The sequence below is a fragment of the Trichechus manatus genome, unplaced genomic scaffold, assembly GCF_000243295.1.
Source record: "Trichechus manatus latirostris isolate Lorelei unplaced genomic scaffold, TriManLat1.0 scaffold00008, whole genome shotgun sequence".
In the NCBI taxonomy this organism is placed as follows: domain Eukaryota; kingdom Metazoa; phylum Chordata; class Mammalia; order Sirenia; family Trichechidae; genus Trichechus; species Trichechus manatus.
The window spans coordinates 31,811,358-31,835,778 of NW_004443944.1; the positions used below are offsets into that span (position 1 = coordinate 31,811,358).

At 46.4% G+C, this 24,421-nt stretch overlaps 1 protein-coding gene across 4 annotated transcripts in view; it reads right to left on the minus strand.

Moving 5' to 3' along the window:
- HCK (HCK proto-oncogene, Src family tyrosine kinase) overlaps nt 1-23,863 on the minus strand; it is a 43,072-nt gene extending 19,209 nt beyond the window's left edge. The window contains exons 1-6 of one of the 4 annotated variants that reach the window (XM_023725391.1): nt 23,649-23,784; nt 7,662-7,736; nt 7,073-7,190; nt 4,070-4,109; nt 3,617-3,716; nt 2,708-2,806 (exon numbers count right to left, since the gene is read on the minus strand). In XM_023725391.1, coding sequence (XP_023581159.1) covers nt 2,708-2,806; nt 3,617-3,716; nt 4,070-4,109; nt 7,073-7,189 — 356 coding nt within the window. In that variant the 5' untranslated portion in view covers nt 7,190; nt 7,662-7,736; nt 23,649-23,784. Of the gene's footprint in view, nt 1-2,707; nt 2,807-3,616; nt 3,720-4,069; nt 4,110-7,072; nt 7,191-7,661; nt 7,737-23,648 lie in introns of all 4 variants that reach the window. The other 3 variants (XM_023725394.1, XM_023725398.1, XM_023725402.1) reach the window with 3 other exon arrangements.
- Nucleotides 23,864-24,421: the final 558 nt, after the last annotated feature.

The following is a 24,421-nucleotide window of genomic DNA, read 5'->3' on the forward strand; positions in this document are numbered from 1 at the left end:
AAAGAATTTTATAGCTGGGGCCAAATTCTTGGATCTTTTCTTCATTCTCCCTGGATATTTGGAATACTGGGTGGAAAAGGGTAAGCAGTAGAGGCCGAATCCATTCCTACCACAGTAGGGTGAGGTGTGGTTCATGTGCTATGATGAAAAAGCCCAGGGTCAGAGGTCAGTAGGCCTTGGCCCTGCTATAACTTGCTGTGTGACTTTGAGCAAGTTGCTTTCCCCCTCTGGACTGGTATTCTCTGCTATCACTTGAGGAGAAAGACAACTGACATTCATTAAGTTCTTGTTATGATCCACTCAACCACTCTATGGAACTATTACCTTTATTATTCCCCTTTTATAGTTAAGGACACTAAGGAACAGAAAGGACCAGTACTTTGCCTGTGGTCACACAGCTAGGAAGAGGTGGAGGCAGGATTCAAATCCAGGCAGTCTAACTCCAGCACCCAAGCTCTATTATATCACAGTATGTGGCCTATCTGCCTGCTTTGCTTTCATTTTGTAAAGTGATTCATGCCATGGTAAAATATTCAAACAGTGTAAAGGGGCATATAGTAAGAAACACCTCCCCAGCAATTCCATCTGTAGGGACTTATCCCATGATTTTCTTGCACAAGGAAGAAATGACATAAGCACAAGAAGATTCACTGCAGCTCAAGACTGGAAGCAACTTAAGTGACCATTGACAGGGGACTGACTGAATGAATGGCGGGGCTTATATGTGCTGGACACACTGTAAAAAGGAAGGAGGATGCTCTAGGTGCTGCATGGAACAATCTACAAGATGAGCAGGTAACTGGAAAAAAAAGGTGCAGAATCTTGTGCATAGTATTTATAACTTGTGCAAATGAAAAGGGGATGTATGTATTTTCTCAAATAGGTATAAAGCTTCTGGGAGGGATCACAAGCAATTGGTCATACTGGTTGCTTCTGGGAGGGAAGAGACTGGCTGGGGACAGGGAGGGAGACTTTTCACTCTCTACTCTATGCCCTTCCATACTGTTTGCGTTTTGAAACATTTGAAAGTATTGCCTGTCTCAAGGCTGGGGACGGGTGGTAGGAGGCTTGAGGAAGAAGTATGTTTCTTCCCACCCTGATTCCAAATGCCCTAGTTGCCCTGCCTAGAGGCAGCCTCTGGTAAAAGTTACTGGATGCAGACGCAAGGACCTGTGAGAGTGCACTGCAAGGATCCATATGAGTATTTAGGACAGTGGTTCTCAAGGTAGGTCCCTGGGCATCAGCCTTACCTGAGAACATGCTAGAAATGCAAATTCTGAATCAGACATTTGGGGAGTGGGACCCAGAAACCAGTATTTTAATCAGCCCTCTAGGTAAGACTGATGCCCACTCAAGTTTGAGGACACCTATTTATGTTATTGCCTCTTTATGCAAATAATAACCCACCGTACATGTGGCTGCACCCACTTAGCAATTATAGAGCCTTTGAGGAATAATACCAGCTGTGCCTCCTCCAAGGAATGAGGTGGTGCCAGAATTCTGGAAGTGTTCAGAGCCCAGAGTGGGGGGCAGAGCATGGGATGCCCCAGGAGAGGGCCTAGAAGAAGGAGGGAGAAGCAGCCAAGACCCCCCTGCAGTGTTTGAGGGTGGGCAGGGGGACTCCCAGGACAGCAGGATCAGCAGTGGGAGACGGGGCTTCCTCACAGCCGTAAGAAGGGAGACTCCACAGGGCAAAGGGGTTTCATGTGCACCAAGAAGGGGAAAAGCTCAAATTTTTCATTTGTATCAGCCTTCCAACCGGCCAGCATCCCAAACCCACAATGCCATCTAGCCAGAGGGAGGAAGCAGAGGAGCTAAAGTCATGGGAACCATCATTTTCCAACATTTTCACTGGCTGGTTCTTAATCAGATCTATTGCCACCCTCTAGTATAGTCATCTTTTTCCCTGCCAGTCTCACCCACCACACTGTGAACACAGGGAGGAACCCTGACTGATTCACCTAGTATCTCTGGAATAGGGCCAAGTATACGGTAGGTGCTCAAAAACATCTGTTGGATGGTTGGCTAGATGGACGACCGAATGACTGACTGAATGAAGAATGAATGTTTTTACTTTCAGAGTCAAGTCAGACACAAAGAAGAATCTACAGCCAAGAATGATGGGTTACAGGGGCACCCTGGGGGCAGGGACACGACTTTGTTCTTACAGTTCCCGCCTGGCACAGGGTCTGGCAAGTTGCGGGCACCAGCACATGTTTGTAGAGTGAATCAAATGAGGGGATGACTGACTAGGTGTGGGCTGGCTCACTTCTCAGAAGACTCTCCTCAGTACAACCATGTGCTTCATTCAACAAGTATTTATAGACCACCTACTGCATGCTAGGCCTGTGCCGAGGATGCAGCAGCAGACAGGCAAGGCCCCTGCCCTCATGAGCTCACAGTCTAGCAGGGATGCAGGCAATACATGTGTGAACAACTAGATAAATAAGGTAATCTTCACTAGTGAGAAGTATTCAGAGAGAATAAGACAGGGTTCCACAGGGGAGAATGACAGAGGGGACCCACTTTAGACAGGGTGGTCAGGGAAGGCCTGTCTGAGACCTGAAGGACGAGATAGAGCCAGCCAGGCAGAGCCCTAGGAAGACTGTGCCAGGCAGAGAAGACAGTGAATGCAAAGGCCCTGGGGTAAGAACAAGACCAGCTTTGCTCATGCTTCCTTCTGGAAGGTGGGACAATGAATACTTACTCTTCTGTCTCCAAAGAGTTAACATGGGCGACATAGTTGCTCGGGATATAGCCTTCTTTCTGGGTGGCCAGGGATCGAGCCCTCCACCATTCCCCAGACCTGAGGGACAGAAGGGAGTGAAGAGGTCAGGGGGCAGAAGAACCATCTCTCTGTTCCTTTTGGGCCTCCCAGCCTTGGCCCAGAATAACCCCCACCCCCCAGCAAGCCAGCAGGGTGAGAGGCTGGGCCATGACTGTCCTGGCCTCTAGTGGGTACCCCAGGATTAGGGCAGGGATCTTTACAACAGTCCCCACTGTGCATCTAAGGGTCTGGAATCAAAGCTCACAGTCCTGGGCCTGTGGCCCTACTCCTCTTCCCATGACTTATGACCTTGGCCTTACTAGTCAAACCCAAGGCAGGGCCCATTGCCTGTGGGAGACTCACACTGGTTCAGCCGGGGCCCAGAGTCACAGCGAGTGGGCTCGGGAGTCTGACCAAGCATGACCACTCCTGTGCTCCAGCCCCAGCACATCCCGGACACTGCACCCACTTGTGGTGAAGACTATAAGAAGGTTGAAGGTGGCAAACTCAGTGATCCAAGGATTTCTGAATGCAAAGTCACCTCAGTAGAGCGTGATCCATAGGTAAGCCTATAACTTGATCACAGGAGCCCTAGGAAGGCTTCTTTGAGAAAATGCTTTCACTTGTTCATCTCTGCCTGGGTGTGCACAATCAGTACACAACCCCATTCATTATGGCTTTCATCCATGTTGATAGAAAACCCTAACTCCTTTAGTATGACCATGTTCTTGTCAGTCATTTACACCCTAGTATACGACAGTCTATCAGGTTCTTTAGTCAAAGGACAAAAGAGAATATAATCGACTGTGGAGGTGGACATGTCTTGAGGGATGGGGGAGGGGAACTCACTCTTCCAGGACCACCATCTGGTCCCCCTTCTGGAAGCTGAGGTCTTCGCAGTGAATGGCCTCATAATCATACAGGGCGATCACGACGACGTCCTCAGAAACTGCTGGAAAGGGAGGCACATGGGAGGGTGTCCCTGCCACATGCACAGTCCTGGGTGTTCCCCATCCCAGCACCTGGCACCCAGCCCTGGACCCACTGAGGTGTCTGTCTCATGATGTAAGTAAGCAACCTGTCATGCTGGGTGTGATTCTAGAATTTAAGCTAACAGTGTTTTGTTCATGTTACTAACAGTGTTACAGAAACACAAAAGTCTATATGAAATACTTCAGGGGCAATTTAGGGGATTTTCAAGGGTGGTTTTGACTGTTCAGGATTTTTGCCTCAAGCTCAGACTAAGAATCTAACCTTCTGCATAATTCATGACTCTTCTGCATGTGTCTGTCAGATACTTACCCTCTGAGGACGCTGGCGGTTTGCTGTTGCTGTTAAACCCCTGTGGGGAAGAAACAGGAGGAATGAACCTGGGAGTGTGTAGGAAGCCACGGAAGATTTATGTTGAAAAGGATAACTGAGAGCATCTTGTCCCAGCCCTGCATGTCATGAGAGGAGGCCCACAGGTGGCTGGGGACGTGCCAAAGGTCATACAGTGCGTTGGGGTAGACCCGGCACAAGAATCCAGGCCTCTTGAGTTGTGGGCTCTGCCCTCTGCCTTGGACATTCTGGGGGATGCTGACCTGTCCCTTCCCTTTGGCAGTGAGGGGGTTTGTCCAGATCAGTGTTTTCCAAGATGTGTTTGAAGAAACCGTAGGTGCATCAACGTGTCCCGTGAATAAAGGTTCCGTAATGTATGTGAAGCAACCTAAGTGTCCATGCAAAGCGGACCTGGCACCTGAACCGTAGTGCTCTAAGGAGCCCTTATGACAGGGGGGCTGGGCTTCACTACTGACACAAGCAGACCTCAAAGATAGATTGTTACGTGAAAAAAGCTAGTTTTGCAGAATGATCAATACATTTATGTAACACACACATTCTAAATATTTTCTGTAGACACACACTATATATGTTATGAAAATTCATTGAAGTTCATAAAAATTCATGAAAAAGGGTTTGCGAGGGTCCATACCAACCTAACAGCAGTTGACACCTCTAGGGAAGGGAACGGGTTAGGAGGTGCTAGTCAGTAGAAACTGCAGTTTTATCTGTAATTTATGTTTTTATTTTCAAGGAGAATGTATCGTGTATCATGCTCACAATTAACCATCAATTTAAAGAAACAAGTTTTGAAACACTGAGGAGGACACCCTTCTTTGGGAGATTCATACAACTCATTGCAAAGATTCGCAAACGTTCCGACGAGTCCCGCAGTGAAGGAGCCCGTTTGGCCCAGGGTTTCCCAAACTGATTTGACCTCAGAACCCTTTCTCTGGGGAACGCCTACTAATTTACTGCTCAACTAACATCCTGCAGGAGGGGAACAATAAGTAGCTGATGACAGCATCCCTTAAATCTGACCCTTAGCTAGGACAACCAAAAACTGGTGGGAGAAAACCCTCTGCCACCTGTTGGCAACAGGCCAGACGGCCTCAGAGAACCTAAGAACCTTGAGCCCTCACCACAGAAAGGGCCCAGGGCCATGCCAGTGAGGAGAGGAGCAGACCTGGAAGTGATTTAGGTGTATAGTGTGTAGTCAGCTCAGGACGTCACCAGCGTGAGAAGCTGAGGCTGCTTTAATAGAGGTTGATTGTCAGAGGGAGGGAGGTGACTTTCCTACTTACACTCCTATTTCCAAAATTAGTCCTGTTCTAGGCATTATGGCTGGAAAAGGGAAAGCAGGATGGAAAAGCCAGGAACCCATGTCCAGTGAGAAATGATTGGAAGGTGGGGTGGGTTGGCTGTTACTGGGCAAAGGGTGTGGATGTGTTTGGAGTGGGATAAGAGGTAGGTTTGGGATAAAGGAATAGGGGTTATAGATAACAGGCCTCCTTTCAATACAAGGACGAACTTTCTAAAGGATAGCACATCCTGATGGGGAAGGGGCCACCCTGGGAAGGAGTGAGCCCCCATATGGAGGCAGCAAGCAGAGGCTGCACTCCCCTAGATACCCTCAGGGAAAGAAATGGACTAAAGGGCCACAGAAGAGAAACAGCCCCAGCTCTGGGGTTAGAAGACCTGGCTCTACTGCTTCCCAGTTGTGTAACCCCAGGGAGCCATTTAACCTCTCTGAGCCTTAGGTACCCTCACTGTAAAGTGGGATAACTCCTGCCTCATGGTTTTTGGTGAGAATTAATGATACAGAACACCTCCCTCCAGTGCCTGGAATATAGTAGGTGTCCAAAGAACAGTAACAATTATTGCAACTATTACTGCTGTTATTAGTACTGTCATCACCATTACTATTACCAGTACTGTTATTATTGTTGGAGCCCTTGTGGCGCAGTGGTTAAGAGCTTGGCTGCTAACCAAAAAGTCAGCAGTTTGGATCCACCAGCTGCTCCTTGGAAATTCTATTGGTCAGGTCTACTCTGACCTATAGGGTCGCTAGGAGTCGGAATTGACTAAACAGCAACGGGTTTTTTTTTTTTTACAGGTTATTATTGTTACCACCACTATTACTATTGTTACTGCTCTCATTACTATCGCCATTACAGCTATCATTACTAGTGTTGCTACTGTGACGGCTACCACTACTATTTCCAACGCTACTATTACCACCACTACCACCGTGCCTAATGTTAGTATTTGGTTTCTGCCTCTGTTACTCTTGCTCCTGGCACTGGTACTTTGGAACCTGTACTGCCTGAGCTTGAATCCTGGTTCCACCACTTACTAACCATGTAGCCTGAGGAAAGTTATTTAACCTCTCTGTTCTTCATCTGTAAAATGGGTATAATAAAAATTGTTACTTATACTAGGGTTATTGTGAGGATTAGAGGAATTGATAATTGTAACATGCTTAAGACAGTACTTGGTTCATACAAAGCTCTGTATAAGCATAAAATAAGTAAGTAAATACCTCTACTAGTATTACTACTTCTCTTATTTACTACTCTTTCTATTGTTCCTGTTGCTAGTATTGCTCTTATACTCCATTATTTCTGTTACTATTATTACTACAATTGTTACTGCAGGTATCACCGTGAAACTTATTCCACCACTACTGCTGATACCATGTACTACGATGCTCACTCAGACCTGGTCAGTGGAGCCCAGGCTGATTGGCCAAGGTCTGGACTGCAGGACAAAGAGAAGTGCCTTCCTGGCCCCAGACGCTCAGTGCTCAGTGCTCAGTGCGGCTGTGTCATGGAGAGTTAGGGCACTGCGGGTAGCTGGGCAGCTGTTTCACCCCCAACACACCCTGCTCACCCTCAGGGCACAGTAGGCTATTAGGGCAATGTTGGGGCAGTGTTGGGGTAGCCACTGGTACACTGGGCCCACTATCCCTTGTCCCCCACTCACCCGCTTGCCCGACGATGTGGGATCCGGCACGTACGTGGGGCTCTGCAGGGTGGAACTGGGCTCAGTTTTCAAGACCTTGCCTCCTTGCCCGAGGAACTTGGACTTCATGCACCCCATTCTGCAGCAGAGAGAAGGGAGGTAAGCCCCACACAGGTGAGTCCTCTGATGTTAGCATTCCAGGCCCCCTACCCCAGGCTGGCTCCCACTCGCCTGCCTAGCCTTAACTCCCCCCACCCCAGCCAGCCCCACTCATCCCCACCCTAGCCACACAGAACTCGCCGTGCCCTTGCCACCTCCAGGCTTCCCCATATCCACATCTGCAAAGCCCCCAGCACAGAGCTGGCAAGATGCCATGGTCATGAGTACCAAGGCCTAGTGTGATGGGGAGTTCATTAAGAAAATAAGTCAAGAGGATAATAGAAATTCAACAAGTTGAGCTGTGGGGCAGAGTGGGTAGTGGGCTGCTGGCTCTCAGCCAGAATGCCTGAGCTGACATTTGGCCCCTCCACTGTACAGCATGTCCTTTATTACCCCCCCACACCCGGTCTCAGTTCCTCAAAACTAAAATGGGGGCAATAATAATACACACACGCGGTGTTGGGTGATGAAATGAAAAAGCACACTGGGGGAGAAATACTCAGCACAGCGTCAGGCTCAGAGCAGTCTGTAAAGTGAAACTACAATTATTATCACATAATAAATTAGCATTTTACAGTAAATGACAAAGTGAGGTTCTATCATGTGGATTGAACAATCTAGCTAAATAATAGTCAAAACAGCATATTCCTGGTGTCATTTTATATTGGCTTAAGAGTTCCTTTATGACTTTTTTCTTTTTCTTTTTTTTCTCTCATGGATTTTTTGGTTATTCGTTCATTCGTTCACTCAGCAAACATTAAACACTGTTCTAAACCGTGAGTGCCTGGGTGGCACTTGGCTGCTAACTGAAAAGTTAGTGGTTTGAGTCCTCCCAGAGGCACCTTGTAAGAAAGGCCTGGCAATTTACTTTTGAAAAATCAGCCATTGAAAACCCTATGGAAATGATAATTAGCAACCAAAATTAGCCTGTGTCAGGGGAATGGTAAAGACTGTGGCGAATTAGATAGTGCTTGCACTGTTTTTGTCAGGAAGTCTCCCCTCAGATTCAGCCCTTTAATATATACGGCAGTATGGGATATGGGAGACCCTGGGTGGTGTAAATGGTACTAGGCTGCTAGTCAGTGGGTTGGACACCTCAGAAGAACAGCCTGGAGGTCTGCTTCTGAAAAATCAGCTATTGAAAACCCTATGGCATACAGGGTTGTCGTGAGTCCCACTCACTCTACAGCCAACTGTTTTTTTGTGGGAATATGAATGCGGTGTTGCCAGACTGGTTGATTTAAAAAGAAGAAAAAGAAAAACCTGCAGAAAAAAGAAAACCCTATGAACAAGTTCTACCTTGACACACATGGAGTTGCCATGAGTCAGAATCAACTCAACGGCAAGTGGTCAGGTAAACAAATAAATAAGACATAACTTTAGTTAGTGAAATGCAGGAGGACATTGAAAGAGGGGATGTGATAGGGAACAACTGTGCAGGGCTCCTTCAGACAGGGCAGTTGGGGAGGTCTCTCTGAGTAGGTGACATGGACCTGTGGCATGAGTGACACCAAGGAACCAGTCGTATGACCTCTGAAGAAGTGTGTTCCAGGCAGAGGGAACAGCACGAACAAAAGCCCTGAGGCTGGAACGTGCTTGGAGTTATTCAGGCACTGAAAGGAAGCCAGTGTGGCCGTGGAGAGGCCAGTATGGTTAGGGGAGAAGTTAGGCTGCTCCCTCTGGTAGGGTCAGTGAGGAATTTGGATTTGAGTCTAAGGATGATGGGAAACCACACACAGCTTTAGGCAGGAGAATGGTGGGATTCAATTTGTGTTCTAAATCATTCCGCTGGCTGCTGGGAGGAGCGTGGACTGTGGGGAGCAGGCGTGGACGCAGGGGGCCCAGGGAGGAGGCCCCACAGTTGCCCAGGCATAAACTGATGGCAGCCCGGCCTGGCGTGGCTGCAGAGGAGATAAGAAGGGGATGGACAATTTGGAGGTAGAGTTGACAGACTTTGCTTGTGGATTAATTAAATTTAGGGTCATTAAAAAAAGATCTCTACCTGATAAGAACCAACACTTAATTCCACAAGTGGCAGAAATATTTCATTTTTCTCAAAATGCACACACGTATTTTCTGTGGAGGCAGGCTGTGAGCAGCCACACAAGGAAGTGATTGCTTTCCTCATCTATGCACAATTATAATTTTCTTCTACAGCAGGTAGAACTCAGTTATACTTATCTTGTTAAAATAAACACGTGTTTGTTGTTTAAAAACAAAACAAAAAACACCCAAATTCCTAGGCTTGGAGGAGTTACTTCTAAAAAATTAAACATTCCTTTTACAAGGATGTTTTTGTCTCTCCCTGGTGGGAATTGGGAATGATTTACCACCTACGGACTTGAGCGGTTTCTGCTTCATTTGCCTTTTGTAAATAAGTCAGGAACCGATTCAGATTCCTGGAGTGCTGTATCATGAATTTGAAAAATTATCACAATTAATCACTTCTTTATAATATATTGTATATGAATTTAAAACTGAAACCAACAACTCTCTTTGATTTGTGATAACTATGTATTATTACAGTTCTGAGAAATAAAATAACATATTGTGTGGTTTCATATGACAAAACTATATCACAGTTCATCTATTTGATCAATATAAGGGTGTTCTGGGAAGAGTACCACTGTGTGATGTAGGGCAGGTCCCTCCACCTCTCCGGACCACCAGTGTCTGGCAGCTGTGAGCCTCAAAGTTCCCAATCCCATGGGTATAGAACACCTAGTATATCAGGCAAGGAGCTCTGGCGGTGCAATGGTTAAGTGCTCAGCTGCTAACTAAAAGATTGAGGTTTGAACACACCAGCCATTCTGCACGAGAAAGATGTGGCAATCTGTTCCTGTAAAGATCACAGCCTTGGAAACCCTATGGGGCAGTTCTACTCTGTCGTATAAAAACAAACAAACAAACAAAAAAACACCATTGCCGTCGAATGGATTCCAACTCATAGCAACCCTATAGGCAGAGTAGAACTGCCCCACAGGGTTTCCAAGGAGCAGCTGGTAGATTCGAACGGCCAACCTTTCAGTTAGCAGCCAAACGCTTAACCACTGTACCACCAGGGTGTCACTCTGTCATATAGGGTCACTATAAATCGGAATCCACTCATCAGCACACAACAACAGTATATCAGGCACTTTACATGTTCAAGGAGTCCTTGGATAGCACTAATAGTTAAGTGCTCAACTACTAGACCAAAGGTTGACAGTTCAAACCCATCCAGAGGCACCTCGGAAGACAGACCTGGCGATCTGCTTCTGAAAAATCATCATTGAAAACCCTACAGAGCACATCCTACTCTAACACACATGGGGACTCCAAGAGTTGGAATTGGAGGCCTTGCATTCATCCACAATCCAAAGCCACTCCTGAGAAGGGGTAGTAGGGTTCTACCACTCTGATTGTGAGTGGTTACATTTACATTGATAAATGTAAGTGTTACAGAAATGTTAATTGTCTAAAACCATTCCCAAGGCCAACTCTTCAGACAAAGATTAGAGTGGACTATGCGACATAGAATGATACTTGCGAAGAGTGTCCTTCTTAGCTCAAGAAGATACATGAGACTAAATGGGCAGCTTCTGTCCAGAGGTGAGATGAGAGGGCAGAGAGGGTCAGGAGCTGGTTGAATGGACTCAGGAAATCCGGGGTGGAAAGGAACAGTGTGCTATCACAGTACAGGGAGAGCAACTAGGGTTACAAAACAATGTATGTATAAATTTTTGTACGAGAGGCTAACTTGAGTTGTAAAGTTTCAGTTAAAGTACAACAATAAAAAGAAAAAGTTAATTGTAACCATTTCCGTTACCAGCAAATGTGGCACTGTCTTGTCTGCCCTGTTGCATAACCCAAACATGGTTTGCAATTCCTCTGTCTGGCGCGGCAAGCTTAGTGACGTGGCAACACTGGAGAAGTCACAGGGAATTCCTATTAGTTCAATTTTTTGCCCAGTAACGTGTGATTCTAAAAAGTAATATATATTGAGATGGTGTATGTTTTGCTATGTCTATTTTTACGATAATAATATTAAAAAAGGAATATACTGGCAGGAATAAATTTGTATAAAATATCACTGTCCCCCTGAACCAAGAGACGCCATGACCACTTTCTGATGTAGAATAGGAATCAGAAATGCCCGTTCTCAGGTCCACTAGACAAGAGCCATGTGTATAATTTAAGGTTTTCTAGCAGCAACATTTTTAAAAGTTAAAAAAAAAAAAGCGAAATTAATTTTAAAATATACTTTATTTTACCCAATATATAAAAAATATCAGGAAAACAGTGTGGTGGTTCCTCAGAAAGTCTAACAGAATTCTCACATGACCACTCCGAGGTATATACCCAAAAGAATTGAAAGCAGGTACTCCAACAGATACTTGTACACCAGTGTTCACTGCAGCATTATTCACAACAGCCAAAATGTGGAAACAACCCAAGTGTTCATCAACAGATGAATGGATAAAGAAAATGTGGTATGTCCACACAATGGAATATTATTCAATGATAAAGAGAAACGAAGTTCTGATACATGCTATGACATGCATGAGCCTTGAAAACTTAATGCTGGGTGAAATAAGTCAGGCACAAGAGGACAAATATTGTACAATTCCATTTACATGAAATATCTAGAATAGGCAAAGGCATAGAGACCAAAGTTTATTAGTGGTTACCAGGGGGACTAGGAGAGGAAAATGGGGAGTTACTGCTTAAAGGATGCTGAGTTAAGGGTGAGGAAAAAACTTGGAAATGGTAGAAACCATCATAACGGTGACGGTTACACAACATGGTGAATGGAATTAATGTCACTGAATTGTATGCATAAAAGTGGTTAAATTGCAAATGCTATGCTACATATATTTCACCACAATAAAACTTTTTAAAAGTATCATTTTAACATGTAGTAAATATAAAAATTATTAATGAGATACTTTTCATTCTCCTTATTTTTTGTAGTAAGTCTTCAAAGCCCAGGTGTATTTTACACTTACAGCACATCTCAATTGGTACTCACCATATCCAGGTGCTCACAGCTGTATGTGGTTCAGACCACCGTTACAGACAGTGCAGATATAGAATGTTTCCATCATGCAGCAGACCGAGCTGTGTCTGGGTCTTGTTTATGTCTACGTCCCTCAGTACTTAGCTCAGTGCTTGCCTGGCGTACAGCAGGAGCGTAATACGCATTTAATGAATGAATACACACCCAGAGCGCCATGTTCTATGCACTGGAAAATAACAGTGTATGACATGGTTCTTGCTCCAGGAACCCACAGACGAGTTGAGAAGTGAAGACTGGACATACAGAATTACATTCCAAAGTCACATACAAAGAAGTTTTTAGGGAGTGGCAAAGATACACAGGACCATGGAAAAATTGCTAAGATACTTACTGAGTGAAAAAAAGCAAATGACAAAACATGTATAATACCAAACCATTTAAAAAATGAATACATGTGTATATGCATATGTTAGTATGTTTGTAGAAAAAGCACCCTGTTTATAGTAATAATTGTGCAGCAGGATAGTGAGTTGAGTTTTAAAAAACAGGGAGAATTTGGGTAAGTAAAGATTTGGGAAAAGTCAAGAATATTCCAAAGAAGAACTGACTTCCAAAGAGATATGCAGAAAGTTCATGATATTCAGCCATACGCAAAGCAATTTGTGACTCGAAAAGGGTTGCTCTACACCATTTAGAAAGGAAAGATTATTGAACCAGAAGCCTAGGGTGTGGCTGCTACTGTCATTGAGTACTAGATTTATCTCTGACTTTCCACTATCATCAAGGTAAAGGAAACTTTGGTGGTGTAGTGGTTAAGTGCTATAGCTGCTAACCAGAAGGTCAGCAGCTCGAATCCACCAGGCGCTCCTTGGAAACTCTATGGGGCAGTTCTACCCTGGCCTGTAAGTTGCTATAAGTCAGAATTGACTCGACAGCAACAGGTTTGGTTTGGTTTTTATGGAAACTTATCTTTCCATAAGATCCTAGAAAGCGCAGCAATTTGTCAACAGAAACAAATATTTTGGGGAACTAAATTCAGAAGAGAATTTATCGTGTGGATCCTTGTATAAAGTCACTGAAGGGCGCAATGGTCAATTTCTCCAACTAGGACTTGGCAGCAGAGTCTGCAATATGTTGACTAGTGGTTCCTAGATTTGACTGCTCCTGGAATGTCCTAGAGAACTTTAAAAAAACTCTAATTCCCACCATTGGAAATTATGATTCAGTAAGTCAGGAGTGGGGCCCAGAAAGCTGGATTTTTATACAGCTGCACAGATGGCACTGATGTTCAGGCAGGTTTGGGAACCACGGGGGAGGATGATATAGAGGTTTACATAGCCCAAGGCCTCTCTGCAGGGTGCGACCTGCAAAGCCCTGCAACACAGCGACGTGAAGTGGGTTTAGAAATGCAGAAGAGTATCTTGCTACTCAGAGGACCAGCAACATCAGTATCATCCAGGAGTTTGTTAGAAATGCAGAATCTCCATCTCCCAAATCAGAATGCATGCTTTAACATGGTAACCAGGTGATTCGTGCACATTCTAGTCGAAAAGCACTTGTATAGTGAACATCTGTTGCTCTTGCATGCTCGGCTTCTGTCTCTCTTCTGATAACAGCATCTAAATTTACCTTTGAGGAACCAGCTTTCTCCACTTAGTGCATGAGATTTAGTAGGACTAACCTCACTCTTGCCTTCAGGGATTGGCAACTTGATGCAGGCTTGGCCAATCAGAGTGTTCTGGCTACAGTGATTGGCTCCAATATGGGCATGTGATTCTAGCTGAGTGAATGAAAGTCGGCCCTAGGATTTTGTTGGAAAAATTAGGAAAAGGGCCCTTCCTATGAGAGTTGTTGAGATGTAGGAACCTGGAGCTCTTGGGAGCCACCTTAACATCATGAAAGGAGAGGCTGCCTTACAGTGAAGCCGCCACGGAGGGCAGCAGAGATGAGCAATGGAAACAAAGTGACTACTAAAGACATGTTTGAGCACCTGGATCCAGCTACGCCTGAAGTTTCTTGATCCCAGGATTTTTCAGTTAATGAGCAAATAAATTCCCAATTTTGCCTAAGCCAGTTCAAACTGGGTTTCTGCCACTTGCACCCAAAGGGTTCTTACCGATTCTTGCGTAACTTGGGCCGTACTCTGGACGGAATGAACCAGAGTTTCTGGGGATGAGGGCCTGGAATCTGAATCTCTAACAATTCTGCAGGAGATTCTTACACACACTAAAATTTGAGACCCACCAATGTAGTGAAATGAGGGCTGAATTGGCGGCCATAATTTTCAGGTTTGGATCCTGATTCTGCCACCAACTGGCTGTGTGACTTTGGGCAAGTCACTTCCCCTCTCTGAGCCTCATTTCCTCCCCTGAAAATAGAAGACACTTGCTTCTCAGGCTTGGTCTGAGGTTTCATGTGATAAGGGATGTGAAAGACTTAAAAAACCTCCATGTACACATGCTTCTTGTCTAACGTGGCTCTAAACCAGGCTCTGAGAGCAGAAGTGGCCCACTTGGCCCCACACTAGCTCAGAGCTGCTGACTCCTGCCAAATACACTTTTTCAGGTCACTGCCAACTCCTGGGACCTGAAACCTGCTCTTCATCCCCTTAGCCTCTGTGGGTGCTGGGTGGGAGGGAAATGAGAAAGGTAGGCTTGCTTGCCCTGGCTGCTTTCTACAGTCACCATGCTGGCTGCAGAGGCCCCAGAAACTCCTCCTGTACTCAGAGTCAAACCCACATAGGAGAGGCCAGGGCACTGCCAAGCATCCCTTGGACTGGGCAGAAGACAGTTTTCTGGGAGTTTCTAGGCTCGAGCAGGGGCCTGCAAGGGCCAGGGGTGAGGAGTCCTGGATTCTGGTCCCACTTCTGCCACAAGCTTGCTGTGTGACCTAAGATAAGCCTCAACATCTCTTGGGCTTCAGTTTCCCTAGATATGAAGTGAGACATTAGATGAGAAGATCTCCGAAGGGGACAACTGTGGTGTTCCCTGTGCAGTGTCTGCTCCCCCTTCTTCTGACCAGAGATCCATAATTTCCCTTTGGGAACTCTCTCTCCCCCATTCGCAGTTCATGGGTTAGGGTAGAGTTGACTCCAATCCTTGGCTGCAGAGGTGGGTCTGTGACCAACTCTGACCAATTAGAGTTGCAGTAATAGAAACAGAGACTGGCATATGACTCAATCCTGGCCCGTGAGAGCCAATCATGGGCCTTTGGTTGGAACTATAGGGAAAAAGGTCGTGGGAGCAGCAGAGCCAAGAAATGGAGAAATAACAAACTTCTGGATCCAACCCTACCTGAAGCTCCTGGATCCAGTCCTGCCCAAAGCTGATAGGCCCATGGACTTTCCAATAACCTCCCTTTTCTGCTTGAGCCAGTTTTAATTGGGTTTCTGCCCCTTATTCCAAAGAGTCCTGCCAAATGAAATCTCTGAGGTTCTCCAAGCTTTAAAACCAATGGATGCATCTCATACCTGTCTCCTCAGGCTGCACAGCTCTGGCATAAGACTATCTGGGTTCAAATCCTGGCTTCCCCATTCACTGGTCCTAAGACCTTAAGTATGTTCTTAAAACTTTCTGTGCCTCAGTTTCCTCATATATGAAGTGAGTTTACTAGCAATGTTAACAGCATGTGGCTGCCTTAAGAATTAAACGAGGTAAGGCTTTAAAGGGCTTAGCCCAACACCTAACCCATAGTTGGTGCTCAGTGATGATGGTCGCGATACACACCCTTGGTTAAGAACCACTGCTCCAGACCAATCCCTCCTTTGCAGAGATAAGAGAGCAAGAACTTAAATTCCATCCAGTTGGACAAAAGAGGGCTTGGGGCTGGGGTGGCCTTATCCCTTTGCTTGGGTGACTCTGTAATACAATTTGGTTTCATAGGTGCTGAGAAGATTGATGCCTACAAATACCTCTCCAGTGCCTAAAAGTCACCATTAGTTCATCATTCATATAAAGGCTTTATTATCCATTAAAGTAAGGCTCCTCCCACCACCACTGAGGAAGAGAGGGTCACGTGAAGCCCTTCCTTTTCTCCTTGAGTGATACTTTCAGAGAGACTGAGAAATCTCTGATTCTCCCAGCTGTCTTCTCCACCTGCTTCCTGCTGCCTGAAATCCCACCGTGAGCACCCCAAGTCAAGATGTTATGCATCTTCTGTTTGGGTTCAGATATCCCTGTGATAAGCCCCATATATTAAACTCTTCTTATTCCTTGTCCATTTATCCCCTCATCTGGCAGAGTAGGTGCTTAAATAGATGTTGGTTCTCTCTGCTCACCCCCCTGAGACTATTAGGCTTGTTTTTTGGGTAAAGGTGGTCAGGGAAATCCAGAAGCCACTTAGGAAAAAGATCAACCAGGAAGCTGTATCTCACCCAGCACCAGCTCAGTCATTAGAAATACTGCCTCGACAGCCCTCCTTGCCTCCCTCCCCCATATTCTCAAGAAACCCAGGGTCTAACTCCACCTCCTGCTTGTATCACACAGGTCCAAGAAAAAAGCTTTTCTGGCCCCAATCAGGACTCTGGCTCAGAATACAGATTCCCTTGGCCAAGGAAATTCTTGTAAGGGATTGCAATTCATACTCAATTGTAAAGCGCTAATGGCAAAGTCTTCTCTGACAGCAGGTTTTGATGTAAGAGAAGTTAGGTATTAGACCCACCAGAGTAGGTCAGGGTGAGTGGAATATGGACCCATGAAGCTGAGGGTGCTGCAGCTATGCCTAGCGAGTTCCTGGCACACTGTAGGCCCCCCATACACATTCATCGAATGAATATACTGTGTTCAACCCTCTACAGGCCTCATTATACTTGGTTGAAGTCATAAGAACCAGAATTATGAACCTGTTTTTCAGTTGGGGAAATGGAGGCCCATGGGAGAAAGAGAGGGCACCTCAGCTGCTCAGTGGCCGGTAGAACTGGAACCCAGATCTCCTGACTCTCATCCTCCACTGGGGTCAGAGAAATGGAGGGGAAGGGGAAGGATGAAGAACCCAAACAGGAGGCTCAGAAAAGCAGATATCTAGGTCCCAGGGCTTGAGACTGCCCAGCTAGAGGAAATTTCCCTTTCTGGAACAGCTCAGCCATGGAGATGGGGGAAAAGTCTTCTTCAAATGGGGGCCAATTTCCTGAGGAGTTTCATTGGAACCCCTTGGAATAACTTTATCTCTAAGTTAGGCAAGGGGGCAGGGTAGTATGAAAAATATAGGATGGGATTTGAAGTCAGACAGATCTGGATTTGAATCTCCATTCTGCCTTTTACAAATAAGAGCCTTTAAAAATGCAACTAGATCATGGCCCTCCTCTGCTCGAAACTCTCCTGGGGCTCCCATCTCACTTGGAATAAAAGCCAAAGTCTTCTTCACAGCCAGCAAGGGCCCATGATCTGGGCTCCCTCTAACCTTGCTGACCTGTCCCCTACCAACCCTCCCTTGATCACTCCATTCCAGCCACAGCAGCCTCCTTGCTATTCCTCAACTCATTAACAAAGCTTCTACCTCAGGGCCTTTGCACATACTGGCTTCCTGGAATGTTCTTCAGATAGTCTCCTTTACTTCATCCAGCTCTCTTCACATGTCTCATCTTCTCATAGAAGCCGTCTCTCATCACCATGACTAAGATAGGAACTGCCATCCCCAAATCCCATCACTTTCTAGCCCCTTACTAGCTTTATCTTTCATAACTCTAACCACCGCCTATGGTGGCCATGAGGATGTGCCTCTCAGATCTCCAAGTGCAGACAGCATAATTGAGCAATGGCCCTAGCTACTCTGCTTTGAAGTCACTGTTCTCATGGGCTGCTCCCAGTCAATGACTGAGGCAGGCCTGTGCCTGGGGACCTTTGATGGGTGACTTTGGCCTAAGGGCTCTCCGACAGCCTCACCAAACTTTCCTTAGAACTGCACTACAGCCTAAGACGCTTCCACCTTTCCTTCTTCTTTCTTCCCTCTCTCCCTTTCTCCCTGTCTTCCTTCCTTCTCTCTTTCATTCTGGGTCAGACTTGCCTTGGCATCTGATGGCTCTCTCAGCCTCTCCTGGTTTCCTCCCCATATTCTCTCACAGGTGTTTCCTCTAATAATTTTCTCACATTTTTAATTGCGTTTGGAGTCTGCTTCTCAAAGAACCTGGACCAACACACCTGATATATTACATATTGATTTGTTTATTGTCTGTCCCCCACTGGAATGTAAGGCCCACGAGGGTAAGGATGACTTTGTTTAGTTCGCTAAAACTGGGCCACAGTAGGTGTTCAATAAATTTTTGCTGAAAGATTGAATCAAATCCCCTTTCACCTCTTTCACCTCCTGGATGGCACAGTTTCCCCATCTGAACCATAGTGATGAATGTGCATTTAAACTGAGAGGGGCTATCCATGTTTGCTCATTTCTGCTTGGAGAAGAACAGAGCTGGCTCTCATCTTTCCTTGGCCAGAGTTGAGTGGAGGTTGTCCCCTTCAGACAGGACATGCCAGCCAGTTTGTCTTGGGGCAACTTTTCACTCTAATCTCCCATGATGCTCTAAGGTCAGCTGCCCCCACACCTGTCCTCCACAAAGAGAGCCCTCAGAGCCACGGTAACGCATGCTTGTGACCCTTTTACAGTTATATATATATACATTTGTATATATAGTCATATAGGCAAAGATATGTGTATATTTGTATATATTTATTCAAATATAGCATCTGCCTTTTATTCCATATAAATATATTATGTACTTATATTAGAAACTAATATAAATATGTATGGTTATATTTATATTATATTAATACATATATGACAGAGCTCCAGACCTCAGTTTCTTTGATTTTTTTGTAGTGTATGTTTTGTTTTTAAAATTACCTTTCATCACCCAAGCAAAACATTAGTACCTTCTCCTTGTTAAAAATTAAAACATTACAGATGAATCTAAGGTACCCTTGGGTTACTCCCTTTACAGGCCATTCTCACTGGGACCCCCTATAACTTCTGCCAACATTGGGTGTGTGTCCTTCCAGGCCTCTGCCTTTGCATTCACCTACATACAACTGAAGCAGATGCTGCCGGTGTCTCACCCCATCCCTCCACCCTTTACCATTTTGGAAAACTGACTGGACTTCCAACTACTGGCATCTGTATCTCTTGGTCTGAAAGATTTCTCTGTGGCCATTGAAGCCTGCTCTGTCCATGAGTTTGGCAGGCCAGAAGTGTTAGAGGATTGTCATCCCCCCAGGAGAAGCCCCCAACCAATGACTAATGGAAGGAGTGGACACATATCCTAATTCTCTCACCTTCTGGACGTGTTCTGTACTGCCTCCTAGAGTTGCCCAGCAGGACTGAGCTTCAGTTGCCCCCATGGTAACTTGCTTGGTAACACGCTTTTATTGGTTACCTTTCCTTCTCTGTCTCACTTTGCCACTTCCCTGCCAGAGTTTTCTGGAATCAGCTCCTAAATAAACTGTTTGCACTTGAAATCTTGTCTAGGGTTTGCTTCTGTGGCAACTTGAACTAAGACATATATACCCATAGACTATATGGAATGTTATTTTATATGTGTGTGTTTTAACATAAAAGGAATTGTGCTGCATGGATCATGAGGTAGCATCTTTTCTAGCCCCACTTTTCAAATGAGGAAACCCAGACTCAGAAAGCACAGGGATTTGCTCAATGCATCACAACTTCCATGAAGCAGAGTCGGCACACAGATTCAGGTCTCCTGTGCTCTGTCTACTGTTCTTCATTTCTCACCCAGAGATAAGGGTGGGACTCCTATTCTCTTGGGTGCACTTATGTCTCCCGGGCCAAAGGACTTCAGGGTGATTGTGGAAGCTCAGGTGGGTGCCATTACGGCAGAATTAGGAATGCAAACCCGAGTGCTGCCATGCAGAGGGTGGCCATAGCCACTAGCCAAGAGCAAGGACACATTTTACATTTGACCAAGGTTGTCTTTTGCATCATTATCCATACTTCTAAAAATGTGTTAAAACTCCTAGTCCTGGGGTGGGGAAAACTGGAGAAATGGGATGGGGACCAAAGTGTTGCAGGGGATTATTTAGAAAGAGACAGAGAGGTTGTACCACTAATTTGTTGTGTGACTTTGGGAAAGTTTCTTACCCTCTCTGTGCCTCACAATTCTTTTCTATAAAAGAGGGAGGCCTTGTCACTATTGGAAGTTTGGGCTTGAAAACTGAAGTGGCTCTAGGGGCCTGGAGGGTCATGCATATGAGTGCATTAGGCAAGAGCGGTACAAACTAGACAGCCCAGGCCCAGTCCGTGGGGCATCCCTATTTAGCTCCACCAATACTGCCATGAGGGAATAGCAGAGCACAGGAGATCTGGGCTCTAGTCCTAGGGCCACCATTTGTCTCATTTTTCAGAAGACAGGAACATAGATTTACATGAACTCTCTTGATTTTAAATGGTAGCAACTGACTAAAAAGAATCACAATGTGGGGTCAACTGAAATACACCCATGGGCTGAAATATCTAAGTCAGGAGAAGGGAGAGGTTGTTCAACATTTGTTACATTTGTCCATTCAGTATATTTTCAGGCCCTAGTATGAGTCGCTAGGAGTTGGAATCGACTCCATGGCACACAACAACCATGAGTCAGGTGTTAGAGACTCAGTGGTTTACAAGACAGACATGTCCGTGTCTCCGAGAAATTTTCTTTCTAGAAGAACTAAAGTCCAAGCCCTGGCTGGTCCTCTGAGTGCAGACAACCTTCTCCTGACCCACTGGGGTAAGGGCCCTCAGACAGCAGCCTGTTGGGCTGAGGTTAGAGGTATGCTTCCAGTTTTTGAGCACCTGCTAAGTGCCAGGCACAGGGAACAAGGCAGATGAAGATCCCTGGCCTTGTGCAGTGAGAATGTGAGAACTGGGAGGTCAGCAGAGTCAGATTCTTCTTTCGTTTCTGCCCCAGACTCCCTGGTGGACCTTTCCAGGCCCCCAAAAGGGGAGGGAGACAGGTGCCCCTTTGGGAAGCCATCAACCTTTTGGCATTGCCATCAAGAAACACCTGCAGGAACCGCCAAGACTATGGCCCCTCAGAACTGAAGCCACTCTTGAAGCCCACTTTTCAGACAAAGATTTGACAGGCCTATAAAACAATAACACAAGAGAGGAACATGTTTCTTAGTTCAATCAAATATATGAGACCAAATGGGCAACTCCTGCCCAAAAGCAAGACGACAAGGCAGGAAGGGAGAGGAACTGGACAAATGGACACAGGGAAGCCAGGGTGGAAGGAGGGAACATGCTGTCACGTTGTGGGGATTGCAACCAATGCGATAAAATGATATGTATATAAATTTTTGAATGAGAAACTAACTTGAGTCGTAAACTTTCACCTAAAGCACAATAAAAAAAGAAAGAAAGAAAAGAAACACCTGCATATGTGCCCAACACCACAGGCTCAGGATGGTCCCTGCAGCATTGTTTGTCGCAGTGGACACCTGGGAACTACTGAAGGTCCACCAACAGGAGAATGAGAAACAGTGTGGGTGGTCACTCACCTGGACACTCCTCTGCAGTTAAAAGGAATAAATGAGACCATTATTTCTCATCATAGATAGATCCTGACAACTTAATGGGGGGGGGGGGAGAAACTGCAGAGGAATCTTACAGTTAGATAACATTTATGTAGCTCTTAAGAAGGAAAATCATTCTGTGTATTGTTTATTGATGCATTACATATATATGCAGTAAATGTATAAAAACATAGACTAGAAGGACTGTAATTTATGACAGTGGTGGACTTGGGAGGGAGAGAAACAAGACTGGGAGGGATATGGGCAGGGGGGTTCAAGTTTATATTGCTTTTAATAATTTTATTTAAAAAAAAACTCAGAAGTAAGCATGACCAAATGCTAACATTTGTTAATTCTGGGTTGTGGGTTCCTGGGATATTTAGTATACTAGTCTCTTCGCTTTTCTGTATTTTAAAAATCTCTATTCCCCACTCCTCAATACGGGATAGTGACAAGAAAGGTGTGAGATAAGGGACTGGTATCTACTGAGACCTTTCTCTGTGCCAGCCGTATGTTAGATCAATGGTTCTCAAAGTGTGGTCCTCGGACCAGCAGCACCATCATCATCTGGGACTGCAAATTCTCTGGGGCCCTGCCCCAGACAACTAAATCACAAACTCTGGGGGTCGGGCCCAGCAATCTGTGTTTTAACAGGCCCTTCAGATGATGCTGATGTATCGCTAAAATTGGAGAACCACTGGGTTAGACCTTAACAGCTATGACAATCCAACCACTAGTTACTATCAAGTCCAACTCATGGCAACCCCATGTGTGTCACAGAAGAACTGTGCTATGGAGGGTTTTCAATGACTGATTTTTTTCCCCTCTGAAGTAGATTGCCAGGCCTTTCTTCTGAGGTGCCTCTGGGTGGACTTGAACCTCCAACTTTTCTGTCAGCAGCAGAGCCTGTTAACCATTCGCACCACCCAGGGACTCCGCAGCTATGGCAATAATTAAATTAAGCATGCATACCTGTCAGGCAGTCTCTAAAAGCTTTCCCCATGGTAACTCAATTTAATCCCCTAAACAACCCTGTGACGGAAGTATTATTATTTTTATTCCCAGGAAACCCAGGCACAGAAAGATCAAATCCCCTGCCCAAGTCCTTTCCCTTAACCACTATACTAAACTGTCTCTTTTTAAGAGGCAACAACCTCACATACATAACTTCTCACAAACTCTAGCTTACTGTAGCCTTTGAGGAAGGAATTAATAGCCCTGTTTTACAGATGAGAAAACTGGGATTCAGAGCAATGAAGCGACTTGCCTAAGGTCTCACAAGAGTAAAGTGACAGAGTAACATCCTGCGGTCTGCCCACGAGGTTTTGGGGTTTGACTCAGACCTTCTGGGGGTCCCGGCCAAGCCCGCAGGGAGAGCGAGCGCAGCGAGTTGGCCCAGGTGCTACGCCGCCTGGGTGGGGCTCATAGGTCACGCCTCCACCCTGCTGCCCCCTTCCCCCGCCGGCCTGGGGCGGGGTGGGGGGGAAGGGGACTTCGACCAGCTGCCAGCCCACTGTGACCTGTCATCCACCCCCACCGAAAATCGTAAGAGCCCTCCCCTCCCGGCTGCTCGTGGGAGCCCCATCCCTTCCTTCTCGTTTTTTTTTTTTTTTTTTTTTGCAGAAGGGGAACCTGGACGGCAAGAGAAGTGGCAGCTCGAGCATAAAGTCACTCAGCCCTTCGTTTGGGCTATCCCAGGCTCCCGGCTGGGCCACGGCAGTTCCGCCTTCACCTGGGCACCCACCTGTCCCCGTCGGTCCTCCATCCCATCGCCTATCCGCGGCTCCCCCGACACGCTCTGCTCGGGTCTCTGCGACTGGCTGCACCCACAGCCAGCCCTAACCAAGACCCGGGGCTCCCTCCGCCGCCCAAGAACTCTGGGCTGAGCTCACCGGCCAAGTGCTATCGCCCCCGCCACAGGCCGGCCCGCTGCACTCACCTGGGTGCCCGCTCCTCGTCTCGCGGGCAGCCCGGCTCCTCGCAGCTCGGGCGCCCCCCCAGCTTAGCAGCCCCCGGGGTCCCGGGGAGCCCGAGCCTGGAGGAAAATGGAGTGACTTTCGAGAAAAAGATGCTGGGGCGCCGCTCCGAGGGCTTCGGCGCCGCGGGCCTTCTTGGACTTTTCTGCCGCTGAACCGCTCGGTCCTCTCCCGCTTGCCTCTGAGGCTGGGCGGAGCAAGGGGGCTGGAATCGCGGACGCGGTAAAGCCATCAGGCCGGCTGCGGCCTTTAGCCCCGCCCCACCGATGTTAACCCCGCCCCAAAGGCTCCTAACCCCTTCCCCCGAAAATTGTAACCTCACCCCAAGAATTCTAACCCGTTCCCTGGGATCCTAACCTCGGTCCACTCCTCCCAGGATCCAGGATTTTTATCTCCATCCACCGGAGGCCTTAACAGTGCCGTCAAAGACTCTCACCCCGCCCCCAAGGACTTCAACCCATCCCCCACAGAACCTAACCTCCATCTCCTCCTCCCAATATCCTAACACAGCCCCTAATGTATTCTAATCCCGCCTCCGAACGAGCCTAACCCAGTCCCCAAAAGATTCTAAACCTTGTCGCTAGGGCTTCTAACCCGCCCTCCAGAGAACCCTAACCCCGTCCCTTCCTCCTAAAATCCTAACCATCCCACAGAAGATTTAAAAAATATATATATATATTTTTTTATCGTACTTTAGATAAAGGTTTACAGAACAAATAGTTTCACATTAAACAGT